This window comes from Heterocephalus glaber, unplaced genomic scaffold (genome assembly GCF_053883595.1).
Source record: "Heterocephalus glaber isolate CG9 unplaced genomic scaffold, H.glaber_assembly_v1.0 deba00000281, whole genome shotgun sequence".
NCBI lineage: Eukaryota > Metazoa > Chordata > Mammalia > Rodentia > Bathyergidae > Heterocephalus > Heterocephalus glaber.
Window position 1 is genome coordinate 23,305,267 of NW_028258139.1, and position 14,011 is coordinate 23,319,277.

Consider the following 14,011-nt stretch of genomic DNA (forward strand, 5'->3'; position numbering starts at 1 on the left):
AACCAGTTGGAACAGAGGTTAGGTAGAACCCTTGAAGACATTGGTGTAGGAAAAGATTTTATGAACAAAACCTCAGTTGCCCGTGAACTAGCACAAACAATCAACAAGTGGTATCCCTTCTTACTGAAAGGCTGCTGCACAACAAGAGAAACCACCAGCAGTGTGAAGAGACAACCCACAATGGGGGAAAAAATCTTCACCTGCTCTTCCTCAGACAAAGGTCTACTATCTTGAATCTATAAAGAACTTAAAAAGATCAGACCTCCCAAATTTAAAGACCCAATCCAAAAATGGGCATCTGAAATGAACAGACATTTCTCAGACAAAGAAGTAGAAATAGCAAGTAAATACATGAAAAAATGTTCACCATCACTGGTCATTCGAGAGATGCAAATGAAAACAACGCTGAGATTCCACTTCACTCCAGAAGGAATGGCTGCTATCATGAAATCAACCAATAACAAATGCTGGCGGGGCTGTGGGGAAAGAGGAACCCTGCTCCACTGCTGGTGGGAGTGTACACTGGTGCAAGCACTGTGGAAATCAGTATGGAGATACCTCAAAGAACGAGGACTGGAAGTCCCATTTGACCTCACTATTCCACTGCTGGGGATCTTCCCCAAAGAATTAAAAGAATCATACCACAGTGATATATGTGTGCCCATGTTCATAGCAGCACAGTTTGTGATAGCTAAAACTTGGAAACAGCCCAAATGCCCATCAACTGGAGACTGGATAAAGAAAATGTGGTTTTTTTAATAAAATGGAGTACTACTCAACCATAAAAAATGAGAAATTAGAGACATTTATAGCTAAGTGGATGGACATTGGGGTGATACTCTTAAGTGAAATAAATAGGACACACATGAATAAATTCCGAATAGTTTCTCTGGTGTGAGAAACTGAAAGTGTAAATAAGGACTAAATGTATAATAGGTAATGGGAAATAGGAAGAAAAGGGGCAAAAGGGAAGGAAGTGGGAGGGCTAGAGGAAAGGATAGAAGGGAATGGGATTAATAGGAGAAAATGGAAAAATAGGAACAAATTCTTTGTAAATAGGGAGGGCTGGAGGTGTTGAAGGGAGGGCTGGGCAAGGCTGAAAAATAAGAACCAAGAGAGACTATGTAAAGGTGCAAATTTCCAATGATGAATGTCATTATATTGTATACCTAAAATGTACCAAAGATTAGAATGAATGATCAACAATGTAAAATAGGAAGAAAAGGTCCAAAGGGGTAGGGGTAGTGGGAGGAAAGGAAAGAAGGGAAAGGAAAAATGATGAGAAATGGAAAAAATGGAAATAAAGTCTTTGTAAATAGGGAAGGGTGGAGGGGGTGAAGGGAGGGCTAGGAATGGGGAAAAAATAAGAACCAAGATGCATTATGTAAAGGTACAATTCCTAATGAGAAATGTAATTGTGTTGTATACCTACAATGTACCAATAAAATAATTTAATAAAAAAAATTTACTACAATAAAAGACACGTTGCCATTAATCCTCCGCAAATAAACCCAAAAAACAGAGCTGTTGGTTCTTAACAGTAATACAAGAAATTTCTATATTGTTTTCCAAAATGGTTTTGTCACTTTACATTCACATTAGCCGTATTAGAAAGTTCTAACTGGTTCACACCTAAGCTGACATTTGTTTTCTTAAAACTTTTAACTTCATCTCCCTAATGAGTGTATAATTCAATCTTGTTATTGTACTGATTAGTATTTTTCTGATTCTAGTGTTGCCCACCTTTCCTTGAGCTGTACTGGCTATCATCTTGTGTCTACTTTTTAATTGGGTTATATATTAATGAGCTGTAGGAGTTCTTTATATATTCTGATCATAGGTTATATGCATTATAAATATGGTATGTTTAAGGACTACTTTTCATTTTCTTAACGATGTCATTTAAATTTCTAAATTTTGATGGATTCTCATTTATCAGTATTTTTCTTTTATACATCCTGTTTTTCATTTCCTACGAAATTCTTGGCTACCCTAAATTCACAAACATTTCCCCTTATAATTTTCTTTTTAAAGTTTTATAGTTTTAGTCTTTCATATTTAGGTTCATAGATCCTTTCAAGCTATTTTTATGTATGGAAATAGAGGGTTGAGGTTATTTTTTTATATACGGATAGCAGGTGTCCTAGTGCCGTTTGCTGAAAACACTTTCTTTTCCTCTGTTCTCGAATTGAGTTTCTGTTGTATAAAATGTTACTGTTAAATAATCTTTCAAAACTCCGTGGACCATATATGTGTGGTTCTATTTCTAGATTCTCTGTTTTATTCCAATGATCTATATGTCTTTCCTTACACCAACACTGCCTTGATTACTGTAGCTATAGAGGAAGTCTTAAAATTAGATACTAAATGTCTTCCAACACTGTCTTCTTTTTCTTTTGACTCTTCTAGGTCCTTTGTACTCCTACATAACTTTTAAATTTCAATATCCAATTCTTCATTTATAGCAAGTATACACAGACCTGAATTTTTATATACACCTTGTGTTTTCTAATCCTGCTAAATTCAAATACAAGTTCTAGGGGCTCCTAGAGATTTCTTAATATTTTCTCTGTAGATGATCATTTCATCTACATATAAAGATTTTGCTTCTGCCGTGCCACTCCTATCCTAGTTGTGTCATTTTACTGCCAGACTATTTTGGTGGGGACTAGGTTTCAAGGTTTAATGGACAGATAAAGAGTAAGCATATCTGCCCTTGTTCCCCACCTTAAGGAGAAAGCATTGTGTCTTCTCCATTTATATAAGGCATTCTTGCTGGAAGTATGGAGTACATGTCTTTAATCTGTTGAGAAGGTTCTGTTCTACTTCTAGTCTCCTGATAGCTTTTACCATGAATAGCTGTAGAATTTAGTCCAATACTTTTTCTCCAACTACTGACAGGATCATATGGTTTTTTCCTTTCCTCTGTTAAAATGATGACTTGGGGGTGGATCTTCCCATGCTGAACCAACTGCCATCCCTATAATAAAACCACTTTCTACATACTGCCAGATCTTACTTCTAATAGTTTGTTTTGTTAAACAAATTTTTATCTATGTTCATATTTTTTCTATTATCTCTATCCAGTTTTAGTATTAGCACAATGTTGATTTCCTAAAATGAGGGGAGAAGTGTCCCTTCTTTTTTCTGCTTTAAATGTTTGATATAATTTATCAGTTAAAATGTATATAAGCCTGTTGTTGTCATATAGATAGGTTTTCAAGCTAGGAATATACTTTCTTTAATAGGTGCTATTCAAATTTCATGTTTCCTCCAGAGTCAGTTTCATTAATTTTTCTTCCAAGGTACTTCTTAGAAGTTGTCAAGTTTATTTCAAAAAGGATTTTTGTAATATGCTTTCTATATCCATTTAAATTCTGTAAAATCTGCGGTAATATCTTCTAGATCTTGATATTGTAATTTTAAAAATGTGTAATTGATATTGTGTAATAGGAAGAAAAAGTCTAAAGGAGCAGAGGAAGTGGGAGGGGTAGGGGAAAGGAAAGAAGGGAAAAGAAAAAATATGAGAAAAGGAAAAAAATGAAAACAAAGTCTTTGCAAGTAGGGAAGGGTGGAGAGGGTGAAGGAAGGGCAGGGGAAGGGGAAAAAAATAAGAACCAAGATATTCATGTAAATGTACAAGATCCCAATGATGAATGTAATTATTTTATACCTAAAATGTACCAATAAACTTAATGGAAAAAAAAGATCAATAATAACAATAATAATAATAATAATAATAATAATAATAAATGCTGAGAAGTCAGGAAAGAGCTAGAATCAGGTGATCTTAGCCAGGAGAGAGCTAAGTAATAAACTATCATTCATTCTTTCTTCTTTCTTCTTTGTATATTATTCTTTCATCCTCTGCTGTATTCTCAGTCAGACGATCACACATCCCCTGATATTTGCAGCACACAATGATCACATTCCTCATGGAGAGTTGGTACATAACACACCTTAATTTTCTTCTCATCCTCTTCCCTTGTGCTCATTCTCCCCTTCCTCCCCACCTTGATTTTTGATCTTTGCAAAAGATCTTCCTACTTCCTATTAACTATCTTTTGGTTTGCTCTTTATTAGTAGTACAGGCTTCTCATATTAGAAAAACCATGTGATATTTAAGCCCATTTGTCTCATTTATTTTATTTAACATTATGGCCTCAAGGTCCATCTATTTCCCCACATATGACTCATTTTTGTGCTTTATGGCAGAGTAGTACTCCATTGTGTATAGATATCACATTTTCTTTATCCATTCATCTGGAAAGATTTAGCTATTATGAACTGTGCTGCTATAAGCATGGGAATGTATCACTGTAATATGTCTTTCATTCTTTTAGGACGATACCTGGAAGGAGAAGAGCTGGGCCAAAAAGAATTCCGTTTTACTTTTTTGCGGTATCTCTATTGATTTCCCTGATTGTACTAGTCTACATTCCCTTCCCACGTAGAAGGGTTTCTTTCCCCACAGCCTCTACAGCATTTGTTATTATTTGATTTCTACATAATAGTCATTTTTTCTAGAGTCAGATGGAATCTTATTGTTTTAGGTCACAGATGCTGAATGTTTTTTCATGTATATAATGTCCATATGTAATTCTTGTTCTGAGAAGCGTCCATTTTACCTACCCATTTTTTCACTGGGTCATTATTTTGGAGGACTCTATTTTTTTGAATTCTTTATATATTCTAGATATTTTTCCTCTGTCTGGGGAATAGCTGGCAAAAACTTTTTTCCCGTTCTATAGGTTATCTCTTCACTTTATTGCTTATTTCCTTTGCTGTGCAGAAGCTTTTTAATTTGATATGATCCCAACTGTTGACTGCTACTGAAGTATTTCTTGTGTAATTGAGGTTGTGTTCAAAGTCCTTGCCTATGCCGGTGTCTTCAAGAGTTGTATTTATTTTATCTTCTAGTAGATTTCTGTTTTAACATTAGATCTTTGATCTATTTTAATTTTAATTTTAGTTCAGTACATATGAGAAATATGGGTCTAGATACAATTTTCTACATGTGGATGGCCAATTTACCCAACACCATTTGATAAGGAGGCTGTCTTTCCTCCAGAGTGTTTTTTTTCTCCTTTGTCAAGGATTAATGGCCCTGGAATTGTTTCTGCATCCTCTATTCTTTTACATTGATCCTCATTTATTTTTTGCCAGCAACTTACTACTTTTACTACTGTAGCTTTGTAGAAAAATTTGAAGTATGGGATTGTGATAACTCCTTTTTACTCTTCTTGCCCAGGACTGCTTTTTCTACTCCAGGACTCTTCTGGTTCCATATTTTTAGTACTGTTTTATCTAGTTTTGTGAGGAATGCTGTATGTTTTGTTGGTACTGCATTACATCTGTATACCAGTCATGGAAGTATGGTCATTTTGACAATATTGGTTTGGGCTATCCGGGAGCAGTGAATATCTTTCCATTTTCTGATGTCTTCAATCTCCTTTTTCAAATACTGTAGTTTTCACTGTAGAGGTCTTTCAGTTCCTTGGTTAGGTTTATTCCTAAGTATTTAATTTTTCTTGATGCTCTCGTGAATGGTTCATTTTCCTTCTTTCTTCATGAGTTCATTATTAGTGTACAGGAACACTACTGATTTTTTTTTTTTTCGGTACTGGGGATCGAACTTGGTACCTTGCACTTGCAAGGCAGGCAGCAGAAACACTGAGCTAAATCCCCGGCCCCATTATTGATTTTCGTGTGTTGATTTTTTTTTTTTTATAACTTGCTGTGCTACTAAATTTGGTTATTAATTCCAGGAGTCTTTTGATGATATTTTTTGGGTCTTCTAGATAGAGAATCATGTCATCTGTGAATAATGATAATTTGACTTTTCCTATACATATCCTTTTTATTTGTTTCTCTTGCTTGAATGCTTTGGCTAATGTTTTGAGAGCTATATTGACCAGGAGTAGTGATAGTAGACATCCTTTCTGATTTAAGGGAAAACTTTCAGCTTTTCTTTGATGTGGTGTTGGCAGGTAGGTTTGTCATAAATGGCTTTTATCAAATTGAGATAGGGTCCTTCTATACCTATTCTACAAGCTTTTTATCATGAAAGGATGTTGGATTTTGTCAAAGGCTTTTTCTGAATCAACTAAGACGGTCATGTGCTTTTGTTTTTCTTTGCTTCTGTTTATGTGATGAATTACATTTATTGATTTATATATATTGAACTATCTCTGCATCCTTGGAATGAATCCTACTTGGTCATGATGTGCAACCTTTTTGATGATTTTTTGCAGTCTGTTTGCCAGTATTTTGTTGAGGATTTTTGCATCTATGTTCATTAAAGGGATTGGCTTGTAGTTATCATTTTTTGGCTGGACCTTTTATGGTTTTGGAATCGGGGTAATGCTAACTTACAGGAATGACTTTGGGAGTATTCCTTCTCTTTCAATTTCATTACAGAGTTTGAAGAGCATTGATGTTAGATCTTCTCTAAAGTTCTTATAGAATTCAGTGTTCGATCCATTACTATTCAATTTTATTTCCTGTTATGGGATTATTCTGGGGTTTTTATTTTTTCTTGGTTCAGTTTTGGCAATTCATATGTGTCTAGGAATCTATCCATTTCTTCTGAAGTCTTCAATTTATTAGAGTACAGATTCTCAAAGTAGTTGCTAATAATCTTCTGGATTTTGGTTGTGCCCATTGTGATTTTTCATTTTTAATTGCATTGCTTTGGGTCCTTCCTCTTTCTCTCTTTCTCTCCTTCCTTCCTTCCTTCCTTCCTTCCTTCCTTCCTTCCTTTCCTTTCCTTTCCTTCCTTTTCTAGCTTGGGTGGAAATAACCAGCTCTTCAATTCATAAATTCATTGTATTTTATTTAGTCTCAACTTCATAAATTTCTGATTTTTATAATTTCCTTCCTTGTAGTAGCTTTGGATTTGTATTATTCTTGATTTTCTAGGACTTTGAGGTGCAAATGAGGTTATTTATTTGTGCTTACTCTATTTTTCTGATGTTAGCATTTGCAGCTATAAAGTGCCCTCTTAGGACTGGTTCCACTGTGTCTCATTAGTTCTGGATGTTGTACTGGTTATGATTTGATTCGAGGAACTGTCCAATTTCTCCCTTGATTTCTTCTGTGACCCACCGATTACTCAAAAGGGTATTCTCATGCATTTGCACAATTTGTTTTCTTTTGCCATTGATTTCTAGTGTCACTGTACAATGATCTGCTAACATGCATGGGATAAATTTTATTCTTTTGAACTTACTGGGTTAGAATGTGATCTATTTTGGAGGATGTTTCCTGTGCTGCTGAGAAGAATGTATATTCTGTTGTTGGCTGAAACACTCAGTAGATATCTATTAAGTCCATTTGTTTCAAAGTTTGGTTCAAGTCTGATACTTCTTTGCTGATTTTTTTTTTTTTTTTTTTGGCTAGTTGACCTATTTTTGACAGTGGGGCACTGAGGTTCCCACTATAAATGTGTTGGTGTTTATTTGATCTTTCATATCTAGTAGTGCTTGTTGTGTGAAGGCAGGCACACCAGTGTTTGGTGCATATGTATTTAAAATTGTTATCTCATCTGGTTGAATTGTACCCTTAACTAACATGTAGTGACTTTCTTCACCTCTTCTGATCAGTTTTGTCTGAAAACTGAATAGCTAGCTACTCCTGCTTGGTTTGGGGTTCCAGTTGCAAGGAATATTATTTTTCATCCTTTTATTTTTACTCTGAATTTCCTTTTGGTTAAATGTCTTTGTTGGATACAGCATATTGTTGAGGTTTATTTCTTGATCCATTCTGCCAATCTGTGCCTTTTTGATTGGGAAATCGAGGCCATTCACATTGAGAATTATTGCTGAAAAGTATTGACTTATTCCTAACATTGCATTATTTTTCTGTTGCTGATCCCTGTGCTCTCACCTTTTCTTTAACTGCTCACCCTGCCTGTTGTATTCATTCTGTTAAGAGTTTTGGCATTGCTGGATTCATTGTCTCTTTCTAGGATATCCTTGAGAATTTTTTGTAGTACTGGTTTAGTGGTCATGAATTTCTTAAGGTGCTCTTTGTCATGGAAATACTTTATTTGGTCATCAATTTTGAAAAATAGTTGTGCTAAATTGTGTAAGTCTGGGTTGGAAGCTGTTTTCTACAGTTGAAATATTTCACTCCAACTTCTGGCCTTTAAGGTTTGTGTTGAGAAGTTTGCTGTAATTCTAGTGAGCCTTTATAAATGATTTTTTTTTCCTCTAACAACTTTTATGATTCTGTCCTTGTGTTGGACTTTTTTTATAATGCAAATCGGACACATTTGAGACACAGACTGAATAGAAAGTGCAGAAAGATCTGCAGAAGAAAAAACTGAAAAAGGGAGAGATATTACCAGATCAGAGAGGAAAAGTCTGTTATGAAATAGGGCAAAAAAAGTATCTCCTTATTGTCAACTATTCATGGTACAGAAATGATAAAACTTGAAAGAAATGAAATCTTAAAAATTCCAATAGTGGTCAATGATGATAATAATTCTATGGGTGGTATTGACAGAGTTGACCAACATCTAACAAGCTATCTTATAATCCAAAAGTGAGGAAAAATATTATTATAAAATATTTATGCATACTCTGGACCAAACAATATGGAATTTGTTATTTAATCAAACAAGGGGGTTCAAAAAGTCATTTACAATTTAGGTTAGGTCTAATAGATCAAGTAACTGAAAAATCTGGGATAGTGAAACATCAAAACCAGGATGTCTACCATCGATGTATTCACCATTATGTTTAGTGCACATTTTACTGAAATTATACTACACAGAGAAAAAGAAAAGGCCAACATGACAGTGTGAAGTGTGTTGTTTAAAGAAAGATAATAATGCAAGAATTCAGACTAGATACTACTACCCAGATTGTAAACACTGTGTTGCACATTGAATGTTTTAAGATATACCATATAGAAAAATTATTGGATAAAATTGTCATTTTCTTATTTCCTGTTATCTTATAAAAATTAATGAAAAAATATGCAATTTTTGGTCATCCTGTATTTAAATATTTGGACTGGCAAGTGATTAACTCGTGGGTGTCATGTATTTTGTCCCCGCCATGAGAAAGTAACCAAGACCACAACTGGTAATGAGTATTGACTCTGTTGTCAGCTTTAATTCTTTCAATACTCTCGCCCATCAAATACAAGCTTTGCATATATTTGCCCCTAAGACCACTTTGGCTTCTTGGTTTCTTGAATCAAGAATTCTACAAGTGCAGACATATGGCCTTTTACAAGCTAAAATAGGATAAGAAAAGCAAGAGGGCAGCAAAAAGAAGTGGTAAAACATTGCTATGGTCAAAACTGGTAAGGAAGATTGAGGAAATGTGAAATTCTAAATCAGGTGCCCCTAGATTTAATCTTGTTCTTAAATACCTGGCGAGAAAATGTGACTTGGCTATCTTTTGCCTGACTTCACAGCCTCTACCTCCCATGTCTTCCTGCTATGAGAACCAGTTCCACAGATGCTGACCTCTCCAGTGGAGATACAGTCTGACAGTGCTGCTTTCTGTGCTTTTGAACTTCCTGCACTGACAGAGCTTCTCTGAAAATAAAGTATGAGGTGCCTCCAGATAATAGTTCACCACTTGAGGGCAAACAATTGAGAAATATGGGAGAGTTAATGCCCATGGGGCCACACGCTAACCACAAGCAAATCACAAAGGATAAAATGCTACCCATGCTTTCATCCAATGGGTGGACAGTTCACAGATTATTTCATGAGATACTTCAGAACGTTGAATAGGATGGATCTCCAGGCACATGGAGTGACAGCCAATTTACAAATGGGTTCTCTTAGTTTTCTTGTCCTTCCATTTTACTGTCCAGGCCCCTGGTAGGGTTTCTAGGGATTGCTACACAAAATAATAACCTGCATATAAACCTTGTCTCAGGCTCTGCTTTAAGGAAACCTAGACTAAGACACTGCCTTCCTAATAGCCTGCCTCTGACTCAAGTTGAAGGATATATCAAAACTGAGGGGTCCACCTTGGCTCTGCCTTTTTATTAATTCAAACTCAATACCTGAGATCAATAACGTAACAATAGACAGAAGGTAACACAAATATAGCAAAGGAGAGTGGGAAAGCAAGGATACAAGATAGCATTTCACATGTATTCACTTTATACCTACAGAAACAGGTTCAGCAATGTGTACTGATGGTCCTAAGGCTACACTGAGACAGCAGCCGAGGTTATGTCCCAATGTAGTGAGCCCAAGCTATTAATCGTATTAAATCTGTACTCTGTATAACACAGGCATGACACAATGTACCTCTTCAAGTGGTCCACTATTCCTCACAGCTAATCTCTGAGGGCAGAATCTACTATCCTCATTTTACAGGTAAATTTGATTACGTGCCTAAGACTAGTCTGGAAGTGGTGTAGCTGTATTCGAACTGGAGCCCAAGCTTTTCACCATTATGCTACACAGCCTAATTAAGGAGGTCCTTGAATTCTATCAGGCTGTGACATACAACTTTAAGAGAATAAGCAAACAGGTAGCGCAGGGAGTACAGAATACTTCAAAAGAAAATTTTAAAGAGAGTTTCGTGCAATTTACAGAGCAAGGAGGCAGGGCTGAAAAGAGTCACTAAGACTAAAGTGGAGATGGCAACTGTGCAAGCTCACACTATGGGCTTCCCCTCGGTCTCCCTCATCATTGCTGACACTTTGGTGCTGCTCTCTTCAGGGCACATGGGGAGGTCCAACTGGCAACCTGGTTTGCATTAAAGCTCTTCATTGTTAAGTAACACAAATATTGAGTAAATTTGAATTAATATAATGGCTACTATAAAAATGTACTTATACACAAGTACTTACACACATTTTTATTTTATTGCTTACATATGACTGCACAGTGAATTTTTAACATTTAAAACTTACTTCAGTACATTTAACACATTTTAGCATGAATAAGACAAATGAATTCCATTTCTAGACAGGAAGATGAGAAACATTCTGGGGAATGGGAAGTTAATTGCTGGTAATCCACAGTATTACTCTAAAGGACAATGAGTTCGGAAGCATTAAGGGCGTGTGTGTGTGTGTGTGTGTGTGTGTGTGTGTGTGTGTGTGTGTGTCAGGTAAATTACAATCAAAATCTACATATGTTGCCACAGATAACACAAGCATAAGAGAACATTTAAATGTTGACGATTCAATGTCACACAAAAGAAGAATGATATAAGCCAACTATACACAGCAAAAAGAGGATGAGTAACAATTTATTATGAGTTTTATATATTTAGTAAGATTTGGCAATGCAGTAAACTTCAACAAATCCTAGTTTCCATGTCTGAACTGGCTACAACACAGTTCTACCCCTCGCCCTAGTGGCCTGAAAGCACGGAAGGGTCAGCCAGAGAAAAGACCCACTTCTTAGGAATCCTGGTCAACAGGACATGCTCAGTCTGCCGCACTTAGGATAAAAGCCTATTGTGACTTAAAAATAACAACTCCTACTTACAAAGCCCAAATTAACAGTTTCTAAAGATCAAATGAAAGATACGATAAACATTAACTGCAATGGTTTCCCTTTACATTCAATGCATGCAGTTTTAACGAGAAACAAATTTTTGTAGAGCAAAGTTTGTATTTTGCATGAGTGCAAATCAATGTATACATTTTATACTATTAAACTATATATATATATTTTTTCATACAAAAGCACACAGTGTTAATTTATAAAATGACATCCAAGTGGATGGTGATTGTATATGCATGTCCCCCTGCTTAGATTTTAAATGCACAGTCAAAGATCATTATCTTTCTTTAAAAATACAGAAGAAAAAAGGCAAATAAAAAACCACAACTTGGCTTACTAACTAGTGACATACGTTAGCTGGTAAGAGGAAAAGTTACAGCGATGGCATCAACAGGGCCATTTGGTCCTGCAGCTGTGACTGTACTATCCTTCTGAGAGCAAGGTCTGGTTTACTGAACATTTAACAGCTCAGGGCATTTTACTGTCACTTTACAGATTCAAGTGACCAGACTAATTTTTAAGATTTTACTTTGGTTTAAAGATACTCAAGTATTTTTGAGTATGCTTGTTTTCATATCATTTCTTTTTTCCTATTTCTACTAAAGGGGCCCAAAAAACTACAAACACAAAGTTAAAGGATCTCATTCTCTGCTGCAATTTTCCAAAGAAAAACAAAGTCATTGAATTCTTTTTCGAGTTACAATTTTATATATGGTTTATGAAAAAAAAGGGTATCTGACAAGTGATTTCATAAAAATGTCCTAGGAGAATTTTCTACAAATTGCAAAGAAAGCGTGTTCATTACCATATGATGAAATTCCCTAAACTGCATGAATGTGGAGTGCCCATGTGACCTGGAAGTGGCAATCAGAAGCAGCTTATACTGACAGACCTTAGCATATTTGCTAAAACTCAAGCACTCTTTTCAAAAGTAATGCTTCTAATCCTAGACAGAGGATACATACAAGTTTTGGTTCAAATCTTACACATTAAAAATCCATTTGGGAATTATTTTTCTACAAAGATTGAAAACAATGCACAATATAAAAATGTAAATTAATGTACTCTTAATAGAAATTGAAATGTAGAGACTCCTTACTGGTGAACTAGTAGCTGTCTTAAATGCCCTTCTTTTCTATACTATATATATATATTTAATTTAATTTAATTAATGGAACCACAGCAAAATATTACTATAGTTTCAAAGCATTTCTTGTAAACTAATACATCTTATAATGTAAAAAATATTGCACAGTTCGGTACTCCAAGAGTAAGCGCTAAGCTTCTCAAGTGGTCAAACTCTCAGCAGGAAACACAGTATTGCAAGAACGAGATGTTTTATAGTATGGCCACTGTAAAAGCCATACTGCAGGAACACCACTCAACAGGTGCCGTATTACTGTGAACGCACTAAGGAATGCCTGCCACACATCATTACAGTAGATCACTGGAAAGATGCCTGCCACAACTTATGGAAAGTGCAGGGACAAAAAGCCATGTGACTGTTTCGCCACAGACTTAGGAATATATTTACTTTTGCAGATAACCAAAGCAAAAGCATTTCTATTTCTAAGCAGTTGTGTAGACAGTCAAGAAATACAGTACACATTTCATACATTTTCGAGTTTTAAAAAAATTACAGGTTTGTGAAAAGTTTAAAATATACTGTTTAACAATGGAATAATGTAGAGTAATACCTGTTCAACTTTAAAAGCCAACAGGAACCTCAAAACAAATTAACACGGCATAATCTATCTTCAGAAGTACTCTAAATCATATATAGTTCCCAAACTTCTAAGATGGTATGCCAAGGACTTGGTTAAAAGTAACTTCCCTCATCATCTTCAAAAAATATGTTAATAAACACTAAGTAAACCCTGAAATTCAGCTTGGCCTTATTTTTCGGCTTTACAATTCTATGCAGAGGTCTTCACGAGCCACTTAGTACACACACAGATCTGGAAACTTCATCTCATAGACTGGGATGGACTGGTACTGAGCATGCCCAGAAGTAATGGTCAATGTTCCTGATGGGCTGGGGGGAGGACTGTAAAAGAAGAGCACTGACATTGTCAACAGGATATTTAAAAGCCATTCATCCCAGAGTGTTTCACCTATTATGTGCAAGGTAAGATTCCTTAACTGCAAGGGACTGATGCAATAAAGGTGCTAACCAGCGATATGGCTGTATGGGGAATAGATCACAGCGGTGCGATAATGCTTTATGTCTAACACAGGTATTGTTCTTCTAATACATGATTTTTTATAATGAGATTACACTGTGTATTCTTAAGATCTACTTTGTTTCGCAAGCAAAACATCTTTCATGCACACATATGTTATTCTTTTTGATAACAATACAATATTTCATATGCATATGTAATTTATTTTTTCCACTCAACAAATGCAGGTTCTTTAAAAGGTCACTTAAATTGACTGACAACATTCAAATCTTCTACATCATTTCTAGATTTCTGTTTCCTTGTAACCACATGTTTTAATAATCTTATGAGAGAA

At 35.4% G+C, this 14,011-nt stretch overlaps 1 protein-coding gene across 4 annotated transcripts in view; it reads right to left on the reverse strand.

The window, feature by feature from the left end:
* Positions 1-10,823: 10,823 nt before the first annotated feature.
* The window catches only part of Efr3a (EFR3 homolog A), an 88,815-nt gene continuing 85,627 nt past the window's right edge, over positions 10,824-14,011 (reverse strand). For 3 of the 4 annotated variants that reach the window (XM_004837935.3, XM_021251942.2, XM_087187752.1), the window contains exon 23: positions 10,824-13,541. In XM_004837935.3, the coding sequence (XP_004837992.1) occupies positions 13,436-13,541 (106 nt within the window). In that variant the 3' untranslated portion in view covers positions 10,824-13,435. Of the gene's footprint in view, positions 13,558-14,011 lie in introns of all 4 variants that reach the window. The other variant, XM_021251926.2, reaches the window with a different exon arrangement.